Source organism: Pyxicephalus adspersus, chromosome Z (assembly GCF_032062135.1).
Source record: "Pyxicephalus adspersus chromosome Z, UCB_Pads_2.0, whole genome shotgun sequence".
Classification (NCBI taxonomy): domain Eukaryota; kingdom Metazoa; phylum Chordata; class Amphibia; order Anura; family Pyxicephalidae; genus Pyxicephalus; species Pyxicephalus adspersus.
The window spans coordinates 67779348-67805905 of NC_092871.1; the positions used below are offsets into that span (position 1 = coordinate 67779348).

The following is a 26558-nucleotide window of genomic DNA, read 5'->3' on the forward strand; positions in this document are numbered from 1 at the left end:
TTTGCATAGAACTATGCAAAACTAAAAATTAAACTGAAGTTTAGGAGATGCCTGGAAGCCTATTTATCTGTCTATAATGTTCTACCCCTGATTCTGTATTTTGCAGGTATTAGCCATGCACCCTCTTCGTGTATTAGCCCTTGCTTAGAGTCTAGAGTGACTCAGTTCATTAAGAAGTATGTGGCCTCCTGTTTGCTGGCATCTGATACAAATACAGAGTTGTCTTACATCCTCCCCAGTGAATCTGTTAGAAAAGGCTGCTTTGAACGTCTCTTTCGGGTAAATATTTTCTTGCATGCAAAGATGACAACTCTAAGAGAACTTTCTTTGAGTGCCTGTCCCCAAGGAACTTCTAATTTTCTGTCACTACTGCTCTTGAAAGGAACTCTTAGGGCAAATTGATCAGATGTTCCTTTACCAACATGCATTCAAATCATAAAAGTAAACCAGAGCAGTTAAAATAAACACACAATGGGCAGAACATACAAACCCCATGCAGATAATTTAATTGCTGAATGCAATGGTCTTAAGTAGACTGGAGAAGAGTATTAAAGTATGCCTGAAGCCCCTACCCCCCTTATTCCAAACTACACATACCATCCTTTTTTTTTTTTTAGAGCACTTCAAAAAATCAGTTGTCAGCACCATGTTTCACTAGACATCTACTCCCAGTACTTACAATTGAATTGCAGTAGCTGGCCTCATAGGGGTCTGTTGTGTCAACTACTTCAATTCACATGTTATTTTGGCACCAGAGTTTTTCAGCTAGTGATACCGTAGCATTCACAGTGGTATCTTCACAGCATTGTATCTCAGAAATACCAGCATAGAAGAAAACACATTGCACTTCCTCCCACAGTCTTTCCCAAAATAACTTTTGGTTAGTTTAGGAGACTGGATAAGCTCCAACAAAGAAAATTTTGTAGAAGTTTTTGTTTACAGTTGATCTAATGCAGTTCTTTGTATCTTGTAGCACCTGGAGCAAAGCCTTGATGAGTTAGACCTAACCAGTTTTGGGCTGATGGATACAACTTTAGAAGATGTGTTCCTCAAAGTGTCTGAAGAGGATCAATCTCTAGAAAACAGTGATGCAGGTCAGAATTGAGATATTTCAAGAATATGTTATGTTCATGCTGTATTGTCCTTCTCATCTCCTGATGCATTTCTTCTTAAAGATATAAAAGAATCCAAGAAGGACACATTGAGACCAGTTCTTCAGCCAGATGACAACTCAGAACCTTCAACACTGAATGATGTTCCCAAGAAACCAGAAGTGGAACTCAATAACTTTGTGGCTGGAAATTTTCCTAGCCAGTCACCTGGCTCCTTGCGCTCTGGCTCTTCTTCTTCCATTGGTTCTGTGCGGGGTGAAGAAGATGGGGCTTATGCTGAGTTTTATGGTGACTACTCACCTTTGTTTGATAACTCACAGGATGCAGAAAGCCTGAGTCTGCATGGTATGTGGCGAAAACTATCTCAGTTCATTCCTCTTTTTAGGCACAGACAATACAGTTTATATACTGTATGTTTTTTGATTTTATGATAATATACTTATTTTGCTGCCACAAACAAGAATATACTCTTTAAATGCTTATCTTTTTTAGAGTGTGAAATCCCATTGATTTTGACAGCCTGTATGCTTTGCTGGCCATACACATTATATTAGCCTGTTATTTGTTCACCATTTGCAGTTAATATCGTTTGCAGTATTGTCATACATTTGTCATGTATTCACTGGTTTTCTTAATATTTTTAAATATTCTTATTTTAAAGAAAAAAAATCTTCACCACATACAAAAAATAAAAAGTAACGTACAAGTACTCTGAACACAAAATAAATCAGTAGGAAATCTCATCCAGTCAAAATTTTCCTAATTTCCAAACACCAGTCATCTGTACCATGCAGTCAATGACAATGAGAGTGTCACTGACCTATTAGTATATTAGCAGATTGAAAATATGGGGAAACCATTCCAGTGGAGATTAGGAAATTCAGCTCAATTTTGATTTTGGGGTCAAACTTTTACAGGTGTCTACTAGTTTGCCTTGGGAGAATCAAGAACACCCTTACTGTTTAAATACTATGCGCTTTCTGAAATCTGCTTTCTTGACTTTCAGATCCTGAGGAAGAGGAACAAGTTTCAGACGGACATGGAAGCTACAAGCTTGAAGGCTCCTGGCTAAAACTACGCCAGTTTCATGGGCTGATTGTTAAACGTTTCCACTGTGCCAAGAGGAACACCAAAGCTCTATTTTCCCAAATCCTTCTTCCAGCATTTTTTGTGTGTGTTGCCATGACCGTAGCTCTATCAATTCCCGAGATTGGTATGTGGACCCAGATGTTAACCAGTGTAAAAATATAGGTTAGCAGGCAAACATTAGACCTTCATTCAAACAGTCCAAGTGGATGAAGGTGATATTATGAATAAAACACAAGGAAACTTTTCCTTTTAAATAATGAAGTACTTTGGAAAAGTGACTTCTTGTAGGTATTTAATATAACTGTCCCCTAATCTCTGATATTCTCTCCCTGCCTATTTCAACTTCCCCCACAAAAGGTAATGTAATGAGATTCAAATGAATGCTACAGGTATCCCTCCACTTTCAAACAGCCATTATTCTCCCTTTCCTGAAGAAATCCTCACTGGACCTTCCCTGCTTTCTACCTACCATCCTGTCTCCCTTCTCCTATATGCCTCAAAACTTCTTGAGTGTCCTGTCTATAAAAGACTCACTGACTGAACATCAACTGTTCCCTTGACCCTCTTCGGTCTGGATTTTAAGCTGCCCATTCTAGCCCTTACTAAAGTGGCCAAAGACCTCATCAGAGCTAAGACACAAGGCATAATTTCTCTCCTCATCCTAGATCTTTCCTCTGCTTTTGACACTGTTGATCCCCCCCTTCTAATCCAAATCATGTACTCTATTAGTATCAGTGACACTGCTCTCTCTTGGTTTGCTTCCTACCTGTCTGATCGCTCCTTTCAAGTTTCTTTCAATGGTAATTCCCCCTCTAATACTCTCCTCAGTGTTGGCGTTCCCCTAGTGTCAGTCCTAAGACCAATTCTACTCCTCCCCAATCAGTAGTCTCATATTCTTCTTTGGTTTACAGTGCCATCTGTATGCTGATGACACTCAAATCTACCTGTCCACCTCTGACTTGTCTCCCTTAAGTCCTGGACAAAATATATTTGTGCTGCCTGTCAGCCATTTCTTCATGAATGACTGACAGGTTTCAACCTAAATAAAACAGAACTCATCATCTCTCCCTGATATATATCTAACTGTTAACAACGCTGGTATTTGTCCCTCCTTTCAGGCACATTGTGTTGGCGTCATCTTCGATTATTTCCAGGTCCCAGGATTTTCATTTGTGCTACATCTCCAAAATTTGCCCCACCTGTCCCCAGAGACCACCAAACTCCTTGTACATGCTCTTATCTCTCGTCTGGACCACTGTAACATCCTCCTCTCTAGTATTCCACTAACCCGACTCTCTCCTCTACAATCTATCATAAATGCTGCAGCCAGACTCATCCATCCTTCCCACCATTCTTCTTCTGCTGCATCTCTTAGTATGTCTCTTTATTGACTTCCATTTCACCTTCGAATCAAAATCAAGTTCCTGTGCTTTGCTTTCAAATCCCTTCACAGTTCTTGTCCCACTTACCTTTTTAACCTGATAGAAAAATACTCCCCTGCTCTCTTCACTTTTCCAATGACCTACCTTTGACTTCTGCTCTTTAACCTTCAACAAACGCATGGCTTTAAGACTTTTCTAGAGTTGCCCCGACTCTCTGGAATAGTCTTACTCATCCTATTGGGCTTGCTCCTACTTTCTGCTCATTTAAAAGAGCACTCAAAACCCAACTTTTCAAACTTGCCTACCCATCTTCTTCTGTCTTTGAAAAACCTTCAATACTTCCTACCATTCCATATCTTCCCTCCTATGTGATACTTCCCCACCTCCTAGATTGTAAGCTCTTCGGGGCAGGGTCCTCTCCTTCTCCTGTGTCTCTGTCCATATCTGTCTGTCATTTGCAACACCTATTTAATGTACAGCGCTGTGGAATATGTTGGCGCTATATAAATACTGTTATTATTATTATTATTATTATTATTATTAATAAACAGGATTTATATAGCGCCAACATATTACGCAGCGCTGTACATTAAATAGGGATTGCAAATGACAGACTAATACAGACAGTGATACAGGAGGAGAGGACCCTGCCCCGAAGAGCTTACAATCTAGTAGGTTTGCTACTAATAATAATGCTTCGACTAGGCCATCCTTCTTTTTGAGTCATATCTTGCTAGGTTTGTTACTGTGCATTTTTAAGTTGAAGGATCCATTTTTGGTTCAATTTCAACTTTAGGACAGATGACCATTTGGTTTAATGCAGATTTCATATCCTAATAAATGGTTCTAAATTGCTCAGATCCTAAGCAACCTGAAACCATAACCTTTCCATTACAACTCTTCACAGTTAGAATGAGTTTTACTCCTGAAATGCTACCTTTGGTTTGTGCCAAACATATCTACTTTTACTGTGGCCAAATTCTTTCATTCCTCAGTCCACAGCACATTGCCTGTCATTGGGAAAGTTCAGGCCTTCTAGAATTAGGTGTTGTTTGAATGCTCAGTTTGCACCTGTCTTTTCTTGGCACACGTCCTATGCAGTTTAATTTATTGCATTCATTTTCTGTATGTAAATGCATTCACTTTGTTTCAATACCTACCTAGGATTCCTTTGAATGGATTTTTGCATTCTTTGAGACTTTTTATAGTCTCAAACAGACAGCTCCTGTGCTGAATATACTGGGCCGGTCAGCCTTGGCCAAATTATCAGTCACTGAAACCAATTATTTCACCATGGTGAATTTAGTCAATTACTTTGGTATGAAGTGGTCAGAAAAATGTTTACATGTGTGCCACTCACATCTCATTCACATCCCAGAATGATAAAAATTTTTGTGTATCACAATTGAATGAAGGGACTTTTTAGGCACATGTTATATAAAAGATAATCAAAAAATAACTTTTATACATGAAAAAACAAGTAAAAATATGTATTGTAATATGGTCCCACATAGTTAGATGGAATCATAAGTCAAAAGTTCCTTCATTTATTTGTGATACACAAAAAATTAGTCAAATACTTTGCTAATCTTTACAATTGCCAGATTCATTGGTATCTGCAACCTTCTTTCTGATGGCTTTGGAGACCCTATCTGATCTTCCGAAGATGACACACATACATCAGCTGATTCTATCTTACAAGTTTTAAAGTGGATTGGATTGAGCCACCTCCAGTATTTTATTAGTGAACCAAATATTAGAGAATAAAAAGAAAAAAGAAAGAGGTTTGAGACTCAGCATTAAGTGACTCAGCACAATATTAATTATGTATTTGTGCATTGTTGATCTATACATAATATTTAGTACAATTTTTTTTAAGTGTATTCCAACTCTTGTTAATAGTCACAAGGTTGGGATACTCATCCTAGACATTAATGTTCTAGCACCATACAGTAAATCACCGAATTGGGGCTTCTTCAGGGGTTTGTTGTTAAAAAGGCTGTATGGTCTTCATGTGGTACAAAGAGAGTAGGACAACACATACAATTTATTTTAAACATTGTCAAGAATTTAACATTTTAGATACGATTCAATGTATTTCTAGAGAAAAAATAAATTAAACAAAATAGAACAGCATAAGTTTAATATATCTGATACCATATAGATTTTCTTGAAATGTTGTTATAGACACATTATCATTAGAATAGAATAACATATATATAACATCGAGTAAGTAGTAACTAATTATTGGTATGGTCTGCAATATCGGTTCATAATTTCATATCTGATGCCATAATGGTATTTTTGTAATATTGGTATACACATATTACCAATCGTTTTTACTTACATTCAAGATGGCGGGAGGTGAGTCTAATGCAAAAGGTAAGTGAAGCAATTCAGGGTGCACTTTGAACTATTGGAAAAATTGGTAAACTGTATAAAGTAGAAAATTACCAATAAGTACTAAGGTAATAGATCTTAAACAGGTTCTATATGGTACTTACTGAAAGTATTTCTATATTTATCCTTAAGCAGTAACAGGTGTTAGATAAAGTATATTCCAGTTAGAGTAGGAGGTGGTACTTTGAATTTAAATCAGAGGAGTAGGACTGTGAAATACAGCAGTATTCCCCACCTAGATAAGAAAATTTAATTGACTTAAGGTCAGAATAGGTATAAGTCAGGTGGGTATATTTGGAGTCAGTCAATTTATCATGAATCAATAGTTTTATATATCTAGGAAATGTTACCAAGGAGATGTAAAGATTTAGGACCTGGCGTGGTTGTAGAATAAATAGCAAATCCTTGTTTCAAATGTTGGTAGCTGTGCAGCCAGAGAGGCTGTGTATGTTTGAAGCCCACCTAATATAGGCATGGCTTTCGGGTAAGCGTGACCGCCGTGCGGTGCCCCCACACCCCACCAATCAGCAGCGAGGAGTTCCATGTGACATCACAGGGACTCCTTTTCAGCCAGAGAGGAGACAGCTGGTCTATGTAGATCAGCGTCTCTCTCTGACTGAAAGGTGATCTGCTCAATGTAGGCGGATCATACGGGGAGCAGTAGAACGGCTGAACAGGGCCTTGAAAAATTGCCTGTACGTAAGCCACTGGGTTGTGGCGCCGGGTCCCCTGCAAGTTCCTGTGCTGCCCCAGGCAACTTTCGAAGTGCAAAAGAACGGTGACATTATTTATAAATAAATGTTTATTTATAAATAAAACATCAAAATTATGTTGGGTGGTTTAAGTGGTATATGAATATAATAAATATATGAATGAATGAACATATGTTACTACCAATTAGAAATATATACCAGTTGTGCTTCTTAAATATTATTTGGAGAAACTAAGACTTCCCACAAGTAGTGTAATGATATGTAAGGTGCATGATGCATCGTGTTCATATAAATATATATCTATACTTATAAACACCTACCAGTCTATATGTATGGCTAATTGCATGTGCATATAAATGAGTGTATATATTTTGTATACGTACATGCCCACATATATATTATAAGAATTTTTTGCAAAAGGATATATAGTCTAGTATCAAAAGAGGTTGAATGTTATCATTATTTGTAATACATCACGATCAAATGTATCATTTGTATATGGTAAATTATAATCGCATTATATCAAATAGTATGAGAGAGATGCTATAATTGTTTCAAAATAACTTGCTGCTGGTTATTTCTGATGTTGGCTATAAACTATTAGTTTTATCGGATCAAATTTTCTATAAAAATGATTTGTAACCTATACAGTTGTTGAAACCTGGTTTTTGCGTGGCTTGTAAGTTAATGATCCATTTTGTTTCCGTTTGGAAAAGTTTTTTACCAACATCCCACCACATTTGAAACAATTGTACAACATTATTATTAGAGATGAGCGAATTTCTCGAAAATTCGATTCGGCCGGTTCGCCGAATTTTCTGAAAAGATTCGATCCGAATTTATTTGCGTCGAATCGCGTTAAAAAAAACAGCTATTTCCGGGCTGCAGAGAGCCTTGATAGTGGTGTAGAACACTGTGCCTTGCAGTAACACGCATAAGGAGTCTGCTGTGGTAGTGAAATAATACTGTGAGTCAGTATGACATGCATATGACAGACGTCGCTATTAGAATCACTGCACACTTCACTTATTTGTCACAGGGCTAAAACTGACCAAATAACTCAAGTATGAACTCAGCCTTACAGGTCCATGTTAACGTCAAGAAGAAGTGCACTCCTTTTACACCCTTGTCAGCTGATTCCACATAGATGGAGAGGGTGACTGAGGTGGCGGCAGCTGCAGCATCAGGCGGAGGGCACAGAGTGGCACAATGACAGAGTCTGGAGGTGGGAGCAGCATCAGGATTTTAAGAATGAATACAGACCATGAAAGTGGGGCCTCTTGATCCTTCCTACTTTTGGGTTAGGAGCAGGAGGTGTCAAAAAATTTACCACAGGGATAACTGTCCACAGAGTGGCACAATGGTAGAGTCTGGAGGTGGCGGCAGCATCAGGAGGCTACAGAGTGGCACAAGGACAGAGTCCAGAGGTGGCAGCAGCAGCAACATCAGGAGGAGGCCACAGAAGTGGCGGCAGCATCAGGCGGAGACCACAGAGTGGCACAATGACAGAGGCTGGAGGTGGCGGCAGCATCAGGAGGCTCACTAATGAATACAGTCTGTGAAAGTGGGGCCTCTTGATCCTTGTAACTTTTGGATTTGGAGCAGGAGGTGTCAGAAAATTTACCACAGGGACAACTGGCCACAGAGTGGCACATTGACATGGTCTGGAGTTGGCAACAGAATCAGGAGGCCACAGAGGGGCACAATGATATAGTGGGGAGGTGGCGACAGCATCAGGAGGCCACAGAGTGGAACAATAACATAATGTGGAGGTGGCGGCAGCATCAGGATTTTCAGTATGATTACAGACCGTGAAAGTGGGGCCTCTTGATACTTGTAACTTTTGGGTTCGGAGCAGGAAGTGTCAAAAAAATTACCACAGGGATAACTGGCCACAGAGTGGCAAATGAGGAGTCTGGAGGTGGCGGCAGCATCAGGAGGCTACGGAGTGGCATAATGACAGAGCCTGGAGGTGGCAGCAGCAACATCAGGAGGAGGCCACAGAGTGGCACAATGACAGGGACTGGAGGTGGCGGTAGCAGTAGCATCAGACGGAGACAACAGAGTGGCACAATGACAGAGTCTGGAGGTGGTGGCAGCATCAGGAGGCTCACTATGAATACAGACCGTGAAAGTGGGGCCTCTTGATTCTTGTATCTTTTGGATTTGGAGCAGGAGGTGTCAGAAAATGTACCACAGGGATAACTGGCCACAGAGTGGCACAATGACAAAGTCTGGAGGTGGTGGCAGCATCAGGAGGCTACAGAGTGGCACAATGACAGAGTCTGGAGGTGGCGGCAGCAGCAACATCAGGAGGAGGTTGGGTGGACAGGCGAGTTCTTCTTGGGGTAACTATGGCCCCCGCTGCGGTAAACACCCGCTCTGATGCCACACTACTGGCCGGGCAGGACAGCTTTTCCAGGGCAAACTCGTCCAGTTGCGGCCACAAATCCAGTGTGGCTGCCCAGTAGTCCAGCGGATCTTCAATGACGGCTTGCAGGGTGCACTCCAAGTATGCCACCACCTGCTGGTTCAGGTTCTGCTCTATGTCTAGCAGCTGGTGAGTAGTTTCTTCACTATGTGGGTGAACAAAGGTGCTCATCAGCGACTCTAGGCTGCTGCTGATGGAGCTGGTACTGCTCCTGCCACCCCACCCCTCCCAAGCAGCCATGGCAGTGGAACGTGAGTGCAGAGGGCCCCCCCGGTCAGACCTGCGAGAGGATGGACGATGGCGCAGATAGGCAGCGGCCAACTGACTACATAGGATGTCTCTGTAGTAGTTCAGTTTGTCCTCCTTCTCAGCGGGTGTAAAAAAGGCCCCCATTTTGGACCGGTAGCGAGGGTCCAACAAGGTGGAGAGCCAGAAGTCATCCCTCTTTTGAATGGTGACAACTCGACTGTCACTGCGCAAGCAAGTGAGCATGCAGCGGGCCATTTCTGCAAATGACTCGGAGGGACTCCCTGCTTCCATCTCCACTACATACTGCCACGGTGTGTCTGGGTCCTCTGCCTTGTCTTCCTCATCTCCCTCTTTCTCCTCTGGCTACTCCTGCTCCTCTTCTCATGTCACCTGAGTAGAAAAACCACCCATTTGGCTATACATTACCTTTGCTTCAATGTCTTCCTCCTCCAGTTCAGCCCCCACAGGGCTCATTTGGCCATGAGATCTAGGCACCACGTCTCCAGTCCCCTGACCAGCCAGATTTACCAGCGTCTGTTCCAGGACATGAAGCAGTGGAATGACATTGTTCATCCCGTAGTCCTGGCGACTGACAAATAACGTGGCCTCCTCAAAGGGCCTGAGCAAACTGCAGGTGTCACGCATGAGCTGCCACTGGCTGACATCGAAGTTACACATGGGAGTACTCCTATCCGATTGAATCATCAAGAATTCGTTGATGGCCTTTCTCTGTTCGTATAGTCGGTTCAACATTTGGAGGGTGGAATTCTAATGGGTGGAAACATTGCATATCAGCCTATGTTGATGGATGCCCTTCTGCCACTGCAGCTCAAGGAGGGTGTGCTTTGCGGTGTACGAGTGGCTGAAGTGCATGCAGAGTTTCCTGGCCTTGTTTATGATGTCTTGCAGATGGGTGGAAGACTTCAGGAACCGCTTGACAACCTGATTGAAGACGTGTGCCATGCAGGGCACATGGCTCAGCCTTCCTTGACGCAGCGCCGACACAATGTTCTTCCCGTTGTCGGCCACCATTGTTCCGATTTTGAGTTGTCACGGAAAAAGCCATGATTCGATTTCTTGATGAATCACACAGAGCAGTTCCCTGTGTGACTACGTTCGCCCAGGCAAACCAGGTGCAGAACAGTGTGACATCGCCGTGCCTTGCACATGTGGTATGCTGGAGGGGCACTTCGAATTGTCCTTGCAGTGAAGGCTGAGGACACGGTGGAGGATGAGGAGGCAGAGGCGGAAGTTGTCGTAGGACCAGCGGCATGAGAACGTGGAGGCGGAAGCGGTGTCACCTGGCCAAGTTGCTGGTGTGGCTGTGCAGGAATCACATTCACCCAGTGGGCCGTAAAGGACATGTATTGTCTCTGACTGTAGTTACAGCTCCACATGTCGGCACTGCCGTGCACTTTGCAGACACAGACAGGCTCAAGGACTAGCCCACCTTCTGTTGTACATATTTGTGCAGGGCTGGTACTGCCTTTTTCGCAAAGAAATGACGGCTTGGGACTCTCCACCACGGCTCGGCACAAGCCATCTGTTCTTTGAAAAGTGCAGAGTCCACCACTTGGAAAAGGAGGGACTGCAGCACCAGCAACTTGGACAGGAGCACATTCAGCTTCTGCACCTTTGGATGAGTGCATGCATACTGTTGTCTCTTGGCAATCGCTTCGGTGTTCGATTGCTGACAGAATGACTGATAAATGAAATGAAATAATAATGAAATGAAATAATAAATGAAATGAAATAATAACTTGAATGTACTGTTTATTTAATTTATGAGGAGGAGGAGGAGCATGATCATCTGGACCAGCGGAAGATGGAAATTACATACAGCTCCCTTCGGCTGAGGTGGTGGAGCCTTGACTGCCTGAAAGCCGGTGTGTGCCACTGGGTGATGCAGCGTTTGCTGCGGCAGGCTGGACCACCACATCGGAGCCACGGTTCCCCCAGGCCACATTATAGTGACGCTGCATATTTTGATGCAGGGCTGTGGTGCTAACATTGGCACCCTGGCCACGCTTCACCTTCTGCGCACATATTCTACATATGGCCATGTTAACCTCCTCCGGCGGCTTAACAAAAAACTACCACTCCGCCGAGTAGGTGATTTTTCCCCCAACACTCCGCACTGACTGACTGCTACCGCCGCTGCCTCCCTGAACCCCTGCACCACTACGTCCCGGGCAGGTAGGCTGCTGCGAAGCAGGTGGTCTACCCCAGGCACGCTTGGCTCCCGACATCCCACTGCTGCCACCCTGCTGACTACCAGCCATGCTACCACCTTGCTGGCTCAGCCGCTGCCTCACGGGCAAGCTGCCACCCTCTTCTCCTGATGATAATGAAGCCCCTTCTTCACCCAGCTCCCAAGTGCGATCTGCTTCTTAATCATCGAGTAGTGTATGCACGTCACTGATGTCCTCCTCAACGGTCTCTGGGTCAGGAGCCTGACCGCTCGCAACACCACCTCCCACTCCACTCTCCTTATCACTACTTGCCTGCCTAGCGAGAGGAAGCGGCAGATGTCTCCTCCAGATCTTGGCTGGGCAGTAGCTGCTGACTGTCCTCTACTAGCTCGCCCTCGCTGTATAGTGGAGCTGAGCCCACAGTATACAATACTTCTGTGGCTAAGGGAACAGCAAAGGACAGAGGCAGGTTGAGGACAGGTGAGGGCACAGGGCCTGCTTCTGTTCCATGCCAACTAAGGGTTGTGTCTGACAAACCCACCGACTGTTAGCTGGGGGTGTCTGATGTCACTTGGGATGAAATGGATGACTGAGTTAACCAATCAAGAATCGCTGGGTTGCTGGTCAAGACACGACCGCTAGATGGCATCGGGAGCTCAGGCCTCTCTCTGCGACTCCTGTGGACACTCCCCCTTACTCTGCTGTGACCTCTGCCTGCGCCAGAAACATTTAGGCGCCTGCCACTTCTCTGTCTGACATACCTTTACTTGAACTAAAAAAATTAAAAGCAAATTAAAACACACCTAAAAGCAACGAATATATTTTTATTTTTGTAGAGAAATAGGCCACTAAACGCTTTTTTTGCTAGTGGTGTACTTACTTTATCCATGTTATAAATCTGCATTTTTGTTCATTTAGATCAGTGTTGCCCAACCTTTTTTCATCTAGAGGCCACTGTTGACATTGTTGGCCACAATGCAAACAAACAATATGTATGTTTAAAATTAGAGTAGTTTTAACTTAAAATGAAATTTAATTGAAATGTTTCGACTTACTGTAATGTACATGCACCAAAAAAAAAGAACTGACAAACCAAGAATTTCTGCACTCACCATTTTATGCTCATTTTATTAATGCAACATTTTTTTAATGAAAGATACAAAACTAAAGCTATCATACAGTGCTGGCCGCTCATATATTGCTCCTCACTCACCATTTCTGTACTAAATGTCAGAAACTACACAATACAATGCGTACTGTCCTTTATAGGGGGCCACTAACCTTCTAATTACCCCAAAATCTCCGCAATGGATACTTCCAGTGAAATGCAATTCAGGATGTGGACTGAGGGCCATAGGTTCGGCACTTTAGATTATAGGGAAAAAATACACTATGACTATTGTGTGCCATTTATTTATTCTATCACCAATATCTGTAGACCCTGTTTTAAAAAAAGAAAAAATGTTTGTTCAGATATGTTAAAAAGTCACCAAGTACTCTGGGATGTACCTTTTCTTGTGACTGTAGTTATCACATTTGTAATGTTGTTCTCCAGTCCTACTTGTATGCATAAAAGGATTTTTCAACAGAATATTGCTTGAATACTGCTTACTTTGTTTTCTTTTATATTCTAGGTGACCTCCCCCCTCTGATCCTCTCGCCATCTCAGTATCACAACTATACTCAACCCAAGGGAAATTTTGTACCATATGCCAATGAGGAGCAGCCAGATTACAGGTGACATCCTCGTTATCTAGGCCAAAACCTCCCTATCGCACACTTATTTGTGTTATTGACCCTACACCTAAAGGTCCACTAATTCTGGATCTATATCCTTGTTACATGGAGGAATAGATAGATTTAGGAAACACCACTGTTTTTTTCAAAGGTGCAATACCTTATGATCTTGCCCTTTCTACCTAGTACATTAATGATCTGGAGCAGATATGCAGGAAATGAAGTCTGAAAAATCTAGACTTCTGTTTTTCTTGCTTTTCTAAAACTCCTTGATGTTTATTGAAAAAAAAATATAAATAAAAACAAACATTCATAGCCACATAAACATTAGCACATCCGGCGTTTATACATGGTTATAATGTAGACTTCAATACAATGTCATATATATATATAAGACAATCTTTGTTCTTGACACATTTCACCACTTAGGCTTCATCAGAAGAACTATAGGGAGCCTTTATATTGATTCTGGTTAAAAATAAAACACTACTTTCAACATCAATTTCAACAATTATTCAATTTATCAATTCATCTGCATTTACTTTTTAATCAATCCATTGTTTTCTCATGTATGGCATATATCACAAAGTTTTTATCCCAATGTAGTTTTCCTTTAAAGAGGGCTAAAAGTACAAAATTATTGAGGCCAACTCCCATAAAAGTGCATAGTTACATTGAATCATTCACTAAATTTTTCAATAAATCACCATATGTGATTAACTATAACTATACCTATCTTGCTTGCACCAGGAGGAAATCTTCAGTGTGAGAGCCTCAATATCAGGTGGAACAGCAATCATTGGCATCCATTCTCCAAACAATATTATAATTTTAGAGCAATAGTATTCTTAAAATTTCAAAAAAACAAATATTGGAATTTTTCCAGTGTATCAGCCCTTTCAAAATACTTCCCACAACCAATTTTTAAATTAACCTATATTTCAACTTGTATTTACTTTTTTAATCAATCTTTGAATTCAAAACTATATAACAACAACATGGGTGAATACTAAATTTGAATATTTTGTTAAGATTTTTAATATTTTACCCCCTTCATAATTATTTTCCCAATCTCCAATAAATGTTCCTTTTTCTTTATCTTTCCTTTACGTTCCTCTATTTTTACTATTCACAAACCAGACTAACCATCCAACAACAAAATGTTTTTTTTAACTATATACCCACATGCCTTTCCTACAACCATTCCACCTTTTTAAACATTACAGATTTCGATATTCAATATATTCCTCTTACCTGAACTTTCTTGTCCTGCTTTTTAAGAAAGCAGCTCTAGTTGGAGCCCTATTCAGAGCTCACACAGGGCTCACCAATTCCATGCAATAAGGTTGGATGAATCACTAAGCAGCAGTGCTGTGCCAGAAGCAAAGAGAGTAAGTTACTCCCCCATGACCCAGAAATTCAGGGTACAATATTTATTTTCCCCCTGATGGCTTTAAAGAGAGCTGCAAAGGAATAAGTAAAGTGTTAATAATTGTTAGTGGGTTTGGCAGCTTCTGCAAATATTGCCCTGGTCTTTGTCAGAACAGAGATTTTCTTTAATATTGATGACCCTCTGTTATTTTCCAGACTTAAGCTGTCCCCTGATGCCAATCCACAGATGCTGGTTAACACGTTCTATCTGCCCTCTGGTATTGGTGCCACTTGTGTATTGAAGACCGCCTTTAATAACACCCTGGACCAGCTGGTGCAGTCACTCAATATGAATAGCAATGAGTCCAAAATGCTGGCAGCACAGTACTTTGACGCCATGTGTGTGGATTCCTTTACACAAGGACTACCTCTTTCTAATTTTGTGCCACCACCTCCTTCACCAGCCCCATCTGACTACCCGACAGATGAGGACCCACCCCACTTGTGGAATGCCACCATCTACTCACCACCTTCTGTGCCAGGTAAGGAATCAATATTACTCAGATATACTTTACACTCAGAATATTACACAGATTATACTAGACAGATATACTTTTCTTTCCATCTGTGTTTTCAATCTCCTCCTTTTACACTCTTCAAAATATAAAATATATTAAAGCAAGGCTGCAATATCTGCCCCTCTCCTCGTTTCCTTTCTGCTCTCTGTTTGTTGTCTTGCGGGGGATGGGGCACACACATGTCCTATGTTTCATTATCAAGATCATGCTACCAGGAACAGTAGCTTCCTGAACATGCTCAGTGTTGGTTCCCAGACAATGGGCGTGTACTATGGACCTGGCAATCAGCTGTGGCTGCTTCTCGCCCACCTTGTACTGTGAGATAATTCAAGCAGCAGCAGTATGAGAGCTGTGTCTGTGTCCATGCAGCTGTCCTTATCCCCATGTATAAACTTCATATCCCCTTCAATGATTATCATTGAAATGTGAAATTTTCAGGGTACAAATGGGACCCTGAGATTTGTAAGTAAAATTCATTCAGCCCCCTAAACATAACAAGTTGCTAGATAGGGGGTCAGAAGCATAAAATTCATAACCCTAACAACAATCAGGGATTGTTAATGAAAATTAGGGTACTGCCAATTGTCTGTGCGTTGTGGTCCTCCCTTGAAGTTCACAAAATTTCAAGGCTGCGTTCAGGTTGGTGGTAAGGCTGCTGTGTGGTTACCCCTTCCTCCATGCCATGAAACCCTTGCTCGAGGGAGACGCTCAGTACCACTCACTGCTGCCTGGAATCAAATCTGCAGGTGTTGTGGTGAAACTGAGTGCCTGTTACACATAGCTGAACACTTACCTTCTCTGAACCCCAATTTCTCTGGAACAGAGGGATGTTGGCAACTGGAAATGTGGAAGCCAGTAGGAAAAATTGCATTTCTCTGGAAGTATTCATTGCAAAGATTTCGCAATACATAGAAGCTTGGTTGCCCCCCATAACTGACAGTACGCATTGTATAGTGTAGTTTCTGTTCTTTGGGAATGATGAGCAGTGAGCAGCATATGACCAGCCAGCACTGTAGATAGCTTTAGTTTTGTATCCTTCATTAATAAAATGAGTAAAGAATGGTGAGTGCAGAAATTCTTGATTTGTCATTTCTTTTATTTGGTGCATGTATGTTACGGTAACTCAAACATTTCAATTACATTTCATTTTAAATTAAAACTGTTTTAGTTTATTCTAGTAAATCTTTAATGTTTATTTGCATTGCGGTCTGAAAGATTTATCTCAGTGCCAACAGCAGCCCCTAGATTAAAAAAGGCCACAGCAAGTGTGCAGGAAACTCTACAGAGAGATCTCACCAACAGTGTCACAAGAAGCAATTAGTAGGGGAATATAGGGATTTCTTTTCTATTGTTAAGTGAAGTAAATTTTCTCTTCAAGTAGAAGCCATCACTACCACCCCTTCCCTTCTTCGCCGCATCCATGAACCAGTCCGCTGCACATGTTCCATGCAAGGGACTGGCTTCTCCTGCCCCAGTGGGGTTGGAGGTCATCCTCCTCAGATGAAGGTAGTGACTGGAGACATTATGGTGGACATCACTGGACGGAATGTGAGTGAATATCTGTTATACACATCTGACCGCTTCAGGTTACACAGGTTAGTCACGTGTCAAGCTGTATGTCATTAGAAGATACTTTAGAGTAAATGAGGATTCTGCTCTCTTCCTGACTGTTTAGTGAAAAAAACTAAACCATGTGTTAAACCTAGGTATGGAGCAGTGACATTTGGAAATGTGCAAAAAGCTATACCAGCATCCTTTGAGGCAAAGGCTCCACCCATGCTGCGGAAGATAGCGGTCAGACATACAGCACAGGTTAGTATTTAGAGATCAAGATTTCAAGATCAGATGTCACCCAAGCCTTGATACATTTATCAAATTTAGCAGTTATTACACTTTAGCTTTTGGCATATCTGCATTATTTTTACATGTTTTAGGATATATATATCTATCTATAAAATCAGATGTATGTATGTATGTATGTATGTGTATGTATGTTCCAGCATCACTCGAAAACGCTTAGAGACATTTCAACCAAACTTGCAATACATATGACTGAGATCCATGTGAGTGCACCTGTCATCTTTGTACAGCGCTGGGCTATATGTCAGAGCTATATTTGGATAAAACGAATGGAGACATCTGAACCAAACTTGCTATGTTCCACCATCACTAGAAGACGCATTAACACATTTCAACCAAACTTGCTAGACATACAGTATGACTCAGACTCATGTGAATGCAGCAGTCATCTTAGTGCAGCACTGGGGGACATTAGTGTCAGCTCCTCTGTACAGAGACTGATAGGACTGGCTCAGTGTTCTCTGTACAGCACTGCTGTATATGTCAGAGCTATATAAATGTAAAATAATAGTGTGTGACTGTGTGGGGACAATAGAGTTTCAACTCCTCTGTACAGAGGCTAATGGGTCTAGCTCAGTGTTTCATTGTACAGCATTATGGTATATGTCAGAGCTATATAAATCTATATATACAAAATTGGATGTATGTGTACTCAAAAACACATGGAGACATTTAAATCAAACTTGCTATGCATATGACTGAGACTCATGTGAGTGCACCAGTCATCTTTGTACAACGCTGTACTATATGTCAGAGCTATATTTGGATGTATGTATGTCATCACATGGAGACATTTCAACCAATCTTGCTATCTTTCACCATCACTCAGCAACACATCGAGACATTTAAACCAAACATGCTAGACATAGGACTCAGACTCATGTGAGTACACCCCTGATCCATGTACAGCGCTTTGGTATATGTCAGAGGTATATTTGCATGTATGTATGTATGTATGTGTGTATGTATTGCTCAGTGACAGTGTGCCTTTTGCCTATATTTTTACATACTTATTTTTGGACTCTTACAAATTTCTGGCCTGTAATAATGTCTTTGAGAAAACGTAGGGCAATTGGCAGAGTGCAATCAAAAGCAAAAAAAATAAAACAACACCGAAGAAAAAAAAAAATAAATCCTGTGGACAGGAACAGAAGGCTTGCCACGCTGCGTGAGAAAGCTACTACATCTAGAGCTTCAGAGACAGTTCAACAGCGTGAGACACGACAACAGGATAACAGAGATAGAGCTACTACATCTAGTGCTACTACATAAGGAGCTTCAGAGACACTACAACATCGTGAGGCCCGAGTACATGAAATGAGAAAAGAGCTACTACATCTAGAGCTTCAGAGACAGTACAACAGCATGAGGCCCGACTACAGGATAGGAGAGATAGAGCTACTATATCTAGAGCTTCAGAGACAGTACAACAGTACAGGAATGAGAGAAAGAGCTACTACATCTAGAGCTTCAGAGACAGTACAACAGCATGAGACCCGACTACAGGAAATGAGAGAAAGAGCTACTACATCTAGAGCTTCAGAGACAGTACAACAGTGTGACACCCGCGTACAGGAAATGAGCGTAAGAGCTACTACATCTAGAGCTTCAAAGACAGTACAACAGTTTGAAACCCAACTACAGGATAAGAGATATAGAGCTACTACATCTAGAGCTTCAGAGGCAGTACAACAGCATAAGGCCCGAGTACATGAAATGAGAAAAAGAGCCAGACGACCACAGACTGCACAACATTTTAGCCTATCATTGGCAGGATTCCACTATGATCCACATAAAGACTACTTGGAGCATGCGTTACCATCGGAAAAAATAAATGATTTGTAGTTACTGTCAAGCCAAGAAGTTTAAATCCGAGTCTCCTGTAATTTGCTGCAAAAAAGGGAAATTCAAACCCAAAAAAGTCAAAGCCAATTGGAAACACCACCACAAGAACTTTGGAATTACAAATCAGCAAATAGCAAAGCATTTTCTTAATAACATCAGAAAATACAACTCATACAACTTTTTTTCTAATTTTGGTTCTGTACATTACCACAATTAATTTAAATTAAACAACTCAGATGCAGTTGAACTGCAGACTTTCAGCTTTATTTCAGTGGGTTGAACAAAAAGATTGCTTAAAAATGTGAGGAACTAAAGCCTTTTTTTAACACAATCACTTCATTTCAGGGGCTCAAAAGTAATTGGACATATTAAAAAGCTGAAAAAAATGTTAATTTCTAATACTTGCTTAAAAACCCTTTCCTGGCAATGACGGCCTGTAGTCTTGAACTCATGGACATAACCAGATGCTGGGTTTCCTCCTTTTTAATGCTCTGCCAGGCCTTTACTGCAGCGGCTTTTAGTTGCTGTTTGTTTGTGGGCCTTTCTTTCTGTCCAAAGATTAGTCTTCAACAAGTGAAACGCATGCTCAATTGGGTTCAGATCAGGTGACTGACTTGGCCAATCAAGAATTTTCCACTTCTTTACTTTATTAAACTCCTGGGTTGCTTTGGCTGTATGTTTTGGGTCATTGTCCATTTGTATTATAAAACACCTCCCAATCCATTTGACTGCATTTAGCTTTATTTGAGCAGACAGTATGTCTCTGAACACCTCAGAATTCATTCAGCTGCTTCTGTCCTGTGTCACATCATCGATAAACACTTGTGTCCCAGTGCCACTGGCAGCCATGCACGCCCAAGCCATCACACTGCCTCCGCCATGTTTTACAGATGAGCTGGTATGCTTTGGATCATGAGCTGTTCCACCCCTTCTCCATACTTTTTTCTTGCTATAACTCTGGTAAAGGTTGATCTTGGTTTCATCTGTCCCAAAGAATGTTTTTCCAGAACTGTACTGGCTTTTTTAGATGTTTTTTTAGCAAAGTCAAATCTAGCCTTTCTATTCTTGAGGCTTATGAGTGGCTTGCACCTTGCAGTGCACACTTTGTATTTACTTTAATGCAGTCTTCTCTTTTTAGTAGACTTGGATATCGATATGCATACTTCCTGGAGAGTGTTGTTCACTTGGTTGGCTGTTGTGAAGGGGTTTCTCTTCACCATGGAAATGATTCTGCGATCATCCACCGCTGTTGTCCTCCGTGGATGTCCAGGTCTTTTGATGTTGCTGAGTTCACCAGTGCTTTGTATCTTTCTCATGATGTACCAAACTGTAGATTTTGCCACTCCTAATATTGTGGCAATTTCTCATATTTTTTTTCTGTTTTTGCAGCTTAAGGATGGCTTGTTTCCCCTGCATGGAGAGCTCCTTTGACCGCATGTTGTCACAGCAAAATCTTCCACATACAATCCACGCCTCCCCAAATCAATTCCAGGCTTTTTATCTGCTTAATTGATAATGACAGAACGAAGGAGTTGACCACACCAGCCCATGAAATAGCCTTTGAGTCAATTGTCCAATTACTTTTGAGCCCCTGAAATCAAGTGATTGTGTAAAAAAAGGCTTTAGTTCCCCACATTTTTATGCAATCTTTTTGTTCAACCCACTGAAATAAAGTTGAAAGTCTGCAGTTCAACTGCATCTGAGTTGTTTCATTTAAAATTAATTGTGGTAATTTACAGAACCAAAATTGGAAAAAGAATTGTTTCTGTCCAAATATTTATGAACCTAACTGTGTATGTGTGTGTGTGTATATATATATATATGGCTTTTATTTGGAACACATTATAAAAAATATCCTGCTTATGTTTGTTTTTTATATTATAGGCTGTGGGACACTGAAATATTTCATTCAGACATTTTAGTTGTAAATGAAATGTAACTGTATGTGATGCTGCTTTTGGTAATGTCATGGTAATCATACGATCCGAAACCCTGCTGATTAGCTGCCTGCCATTAGCAGCTGTCAGTGACTGTGTTTTCTTAGGACTATGAGTATGCATAGCTGTGTACACCTAATTTTACAAAAGAACCTAGATAAATGGTATTCCTCAAATTGCATTCAGTGAGCGCTTTAAATATAACCAAAATGTCTTCTGTTATGGGTATATTCAACTTCTGTGTCTCCACTTAGAAAGATTTACTTCACTTTCTGTTTTAATGATGGTGATCAGAGATTGGAGATATATCCACTATAGACTTTACTATTTAGTGATAATCATGTAGCCATTATTTAAAATAAAGTAATATTTACTGTACATTGTATATTTAAGGGGCAAACTAGACCTTCTTTTGGCAAATTAGGCAAAACTATTTTCTATATATAATATATAGACAAAAATGTATTTTTAGTGTATTTTTTAAGGTGTTTATTTTTTTCAGTTTTGAACAACTAAAAGCACTAAAAACAAAAAAAGGGGGACAAAAAATAGATATAAAAACAAAATTAGAAAGATAATAGGAGGAAGAAGTTCACGTGGGCTGAAAAGAAAAAGAAGAAAGTTAAATGGGGGATACATAAAAATTAATTTTATTGATGTGATATGCAAATCAAAATTTATAAATTTCATCTACATTTCAACAAAATAGTAAACACACTGAAATCATATATTGATACACTGTATAAGCAACAGTAAGACAATCAGCAAATGTAATTTTCCAAAGTAAAGACTGCATTTTGACACCTCTCCTACATAAAGGCAGGGGGGAAAGATGCTGAATATGAGATATATCCTAGAAACTTTCCTTCAGAACTGGGAAGCAGTGGAAGTTCTGTCAGAGTTTAATTGCTGTCAGCATTCCTGTAAGGACATTACCTAGATCTTCCAGTTCTATTCTCTCCACCAAAGTCCTTGAGACATGCTGAAATATCTGTTTTGGATGAGCAGATGATTTGGACAGAGATACAAACCCAGGGGACAATTACCATGTATATGTATTGTGTATAAATTCCTCCTAGTGTGTCAAATCTTTCTCTTCTTAATTTGTATTCTTTTTATTAGGCATTTTACAACAACAAAGGGTATCACAGTATGCCTACATACCTCAATGCACTAAATAATGCCATTTTGAGAGCAAACCTACCTGCTTCCCGTGGAAATCCAGCTGCTTATGGTAAGAAGCCTTGTCATATTAAATCTACCTGAAGTAGACTTGTCCATCTTTCTTCGGAACTCTTCACCTTTTTACCTTAGTAATACTGCAATTCAGCAGCAATACAGCAGGAACATAATGTGTTATCTCGGAATATTTAAGTGTGCACTGTAAGACTGCAAAGGTGAAGCTGAAACTGGCCATGGACAAGTAGAGCAGCCCCTGAATTACCCACACCAACATTATCATGACAAGGGGAATAAGGCACACTCACTTATGGCCACCAAATTAGGGTTCGGACGGCCAAAAACACACCTATGGCGGTACGATATAGTCAGGGAATACTATGCTATAATCCTGAGACTATTGCTGAGCTGATTTTTGGCAATTTTTATAAATCTTTATAATCTACAGTGCACAATTTACAGATGAAGGATCAGGCTTCACTTATCTTGTAAATGAATATTTAGTGAGTTGTTGTTAATGAGCTTATCACAGCAGAAGAATTACTCCTCACCATTAAAAACCTACCACTACAGAAAGCCCTGGGCCCAGATAGATATAGTTACTATAAGACTTTCTCTTCTACGCTAACACAACACATAAACTCCTTATTCAACAGCTTCCTAGAAGTTGCCTCAATTCTGCAGTCTGCTGCATTCCTACATTTCTGTGTTTTTCAAGCCGGGTAAGGACTAACAGAACCCATCCAGCTATCGCCCCATAGCGCTACTCAAAAAGGACCTGGAGATTTTTACCAGTGTTCTAGCCACCTGATTAGGTACTTACCTGTCTGGCATAATTGGCAAGGATTAGGTTGGTTTCTTAGCTTACTGTCAGCCCGGGGACAATACCAGATGGACAATTGATATTGTGGATGCTCTGAACAAAACTAAGCAGGGGGCTTTGCTTTTTTGCTACTGCACTAAATTGGTCTTCATGGCCCCTTCCTCCACGCAGTCCAAGCCCTCTACTCTGCCCCAGCTAAGGTTAGGCTAACACATGCCAACTCATTCCTCATCCACATACATATTGGCACTAGGCAGGGATGCCCACTTTCACCACTTCTGTTTGCCCTCTTCATTGAACCGCTAGCCCTGACAATTCGCCAGCATCCTGATATCAAAGGGGTCCCTTTTAGGTGCAAAACATTTACTATTGCTCTGTATGCTGACAACATACTATTGACCCCCTCGTTACCTTTCCTAATCTCCACAACATCCTGGAAAGATATGGCGTTTCTGGCTATAAAATTATTATCTCCAAAACTGAAGCACTTCCAATTAATCTACCACCTCACTGCTCACGCACTTAAAAAGGCCTCATCTCAGAAAGGTATCCACTGTTCAATACGGAGCCAGTGATGCCCTTTGTTAAACACTCCTAAATGATGAAATGGGAGAGGGTTTTGAGTAGAGAACTCCCCCTGGAGATCTGGCAGCTGATCTGGAACAGTGCTTGAAAGAGCTCCTTTTGTACACCTTATAAAGAAAATGTGTATAAGATCCTAATTCACTGGTATCTCACTCCTGACAGATTACACACAATTCACCCCACCACTAGTGATAAGTGCTGGAGATGTCAGAGGGAAGTGGGTAAGATTTACCATATATTTTGGACATGTCCGATCTTGACCTTATACTGGAAACTAGTCCATGACCTCCTTAAAGGGTTTGTTTAAGGTCTCGATAACCTTTGATGCAGTTACACATTTGTTCCGTCTTCCCATACAGAGTCTTTCCAAGCTTGGTAAAAAAAAATAGCTTACCATGTCCTGACAGCAGCCAAATGTCTATTATCAAGGCATAGGAAGTCAAACTTAACCTCCCAGGATTTCTGACCTGTATGCACGTATTTTTAAATGTCCAGCTAATGGAACATCTTACAGCTAGGTTGTACGATCGTAATAAGAAGTATACAGCTATTTGGAAACTGTGGGACTCTTACCTACTATCCTCTGCCAACATGTTTAGGCAACATACAGGCAATCCACCCCGCCTGGGGGACACCGCCAGTTAATTTCCTGTATATCCCTTAGAGTTTATGAACCTAGGCTTTTGTTCTCCATTTTCTATTGTTAAACCTACCTCCTTATTGTCATGTGTTGTGTCTACCATTGTTATTAATATCTAATATTCAGATCTAAGCTTGCCTTTAAAGGGTTTGATAATTTCATCCCCAAATACTTTTTCTAACTTTTTCTAATGAAGCTTACTTTGTACGCTATGCCGTTTGTTACTGTCATTGTTATGTATGTTACCCTTTTTTTTTTTCTTGGGAAAAAAAAAACCATAAACACAATTTATTTAAAAAAAACATAAAATGTGTGGAGTTGAGATGTCTTGACCCAAAAATCAGAGACTCAGAATTTGTTGTTTTCCCCTGAATCAACATAGTCCGGTATACTCAGTAATGTCAGAATCTGAAACCATAAAATTGGTCTTCCTGTATGTATTTCATCTGAATGCAGTTAATCTTAAGTACAGTAAGTAAATTTAGAGCAATTATTATATATACAGTGGAACCAACATAATTTCAGCCCACCTTAGTCATCAAATTAAAAAAGATGACCACTAATTACTCAGAATTGGTTATTGCACATTGCTTTTTCCCTAAAAATGTTCTAGTTCTAAAATAATGCCCCCCAATGCCCAGTCATTTACGCTTAAAACACATAGGTAAAAGTTTTCATTCCATACAGAATGCAGTGTGTTGGCCTTGCTCTGATCCTGTGACTTTAGGCAAATTGGCTTTATCTGAAAATCTTTTTTGATCCCCTCGAGCTAAGTCTACATAATATGTGCATCAGCAATAGGTCATTTGATTGGTGAGAATTGCAGAATGAAGTGCCAGTAAAAGTAGAAATGCAGGCAGGGTTTTTACAATCTTGTTGTAATCCTTATTTCTATCTCTTCATTCAGGCATAACAGTCACAAATCACCCAATGAACAAGACTAGTGCCAGCCTGTCCCTGGACTACCTGTAGGTATTACTGTTATAATAATATATGTACTGAGACAGTCTCATTTCAGTCTTCAGTCTTTAACATTTTGACCTACATTTTGTCCTTCCTCAGGTTACAAGGTACTGATGTGGTGATTGCCATATTCATAATCGTTGCAATGTCTTTTGTTCCGGCAAGTTTTGTGGTGTTCCTTGTAGCAGAAAAATCCACTAAGGCTAAGCACCTCCAGTTTGTCAGTGGCTGCAACCCTGTTATTTACTGGTTGGCTAACTACGTCTGGGACATGGTGAGCTAATAAACTGAAATGAATGTGTAACACACAGTCACATAGCTGGAGAATTTCATGATACCATTTCTAGCTACAATTTCCTTTGTTTTCCAGCTAAACTACTTGGTCCCAGCAACATGCTGCATCATTATTCTATTTGTGTTTGACCTGCCGGCGTACACATCTCCCACTAATTTCCCAGCTGTTCTCTCCCTCTTCCTCCTGTATGGGTGAGTTTTAGCTGAAACCTCAATCACAAATGTTTTACTGATGAGGTTTAAAATAAGACATACATTGCTGTAGTTTTTAGGAGACTTTTTTTTTAATTATATGGTCTGTTCATATTAAGTACAGCAAAATGGGATCTGTACGCTAAATGTCTACTATTCTCACCTTGCAGCAATAGGTCCTACGTTCAATTCCCAGCCAAGACTGTTGAGTTTGTGTGTTCCATTTGTGTTTGCATGGGATTCCTCCTACAACCCAAAAACATACTGGTAGGATAATTGGCTTTGTCTCAAATATTTTGACTGCAGTAGGAGCATTATACTACACTATAACTATAAGGTTTGGAGCTCCTTTGACAGACAATAAGTGAATTAAGCTACGCACACACATCACATGACTCAAAGACAAATGGCTTTGCTCATCTTAAATGAAAATGTGACAAGTGTACAGTGATCCCCCAATCTTGCTGATCAATCCACCGTGGTGAATGACTGCTGTGTCTCTAGCACCTCCTCCCTTCTCCCCACTCCCATTAGCACAGAACAGCACTGTGTGTACAACACTCATTCACCGTGTTGTCACTGCCAGCAAAAAAAATCTGTACAGGGCTTTATTCATGCACTTTGTAAAGCACTGCAGAAAATGTCAGCGCTATATAAATGCAGATATATCTTTTTACTTAAAGTGAACTTGTGCTTTGTCCTTGGCACAAAGCAATTTAATGCTCAGTTTGTTGTATTTATGACACACTTCAGTCAAACATGAACATTTTTTAATGGAAACCGACACTATTTTAGACGGTCTGCAATGTACTAAATTACAGTTCCTTGAACATCAAATTTTAAAAACTTGGCATTAGTAACAAAAGGGTGAGTGGAGAGGGTTACAGTAAATTTACCATTATTGTCACCTGCTCTAGGTGGTTATGGTCATATAAAGAAGCTATCGCATTTATGTGCCTTCTAAAGCTTATGAAAAGAAAATGTTG

General features: G+C 40.7%; 1 protein-coding gene across 5 annotated transcripts in view; it reads left to right on the forward strand.

Moving 5' to 3' along the window:
* Nucleotides 1–26558, forward strand: part of ABCA2 (ATP binding cassette subfamily A member 2) — a 175438-nt gene that overhangs the window by 89383 nt on the left and 59497 nt on the right. For 4 of the 5 annotated variants that reach the window (XM_072431419.1, XM_072431422.1, XM_072431423.1 and 1 more), the window contains 12 exons: nt 107–279; nt 974–1094; nt 1176–1457; nt 2119–2325; nt 13203–13305; nt 14893–15218; nt 16633–16849; nt 16961–17066; nt 22019–22130; nt 25031–25091; nt 25186–25360; nt 25457–25572. In XM_072431419.1, coding sequence (XP_072287520.1) covers nt 107–279; nt 974–1094; nt 1176–1457; nt 2119–2325; nt 13203–13305; nt 14893–15218; nt 16633–16849; nt 16961–17066; nt 22019–22130; nt 25031–25091; nt 25186–25360; nt 25457–25572 — 1999 coding nt within the window. The remainder of the gene's footprint in view (nt 1–106; nt 280–973; nt 1095–1175; nt 1458–2118; nt 2326–13202; nt 13306–14892; nt 15219–16632; nt 16850–16960; nt 17067–22018; nt 22131–25030; nt 25092–25185; nt 25361–25456; nt 25573–26558) is intronic. The other variant, XM_072431420.1, reaches the window with a different exon arrangement.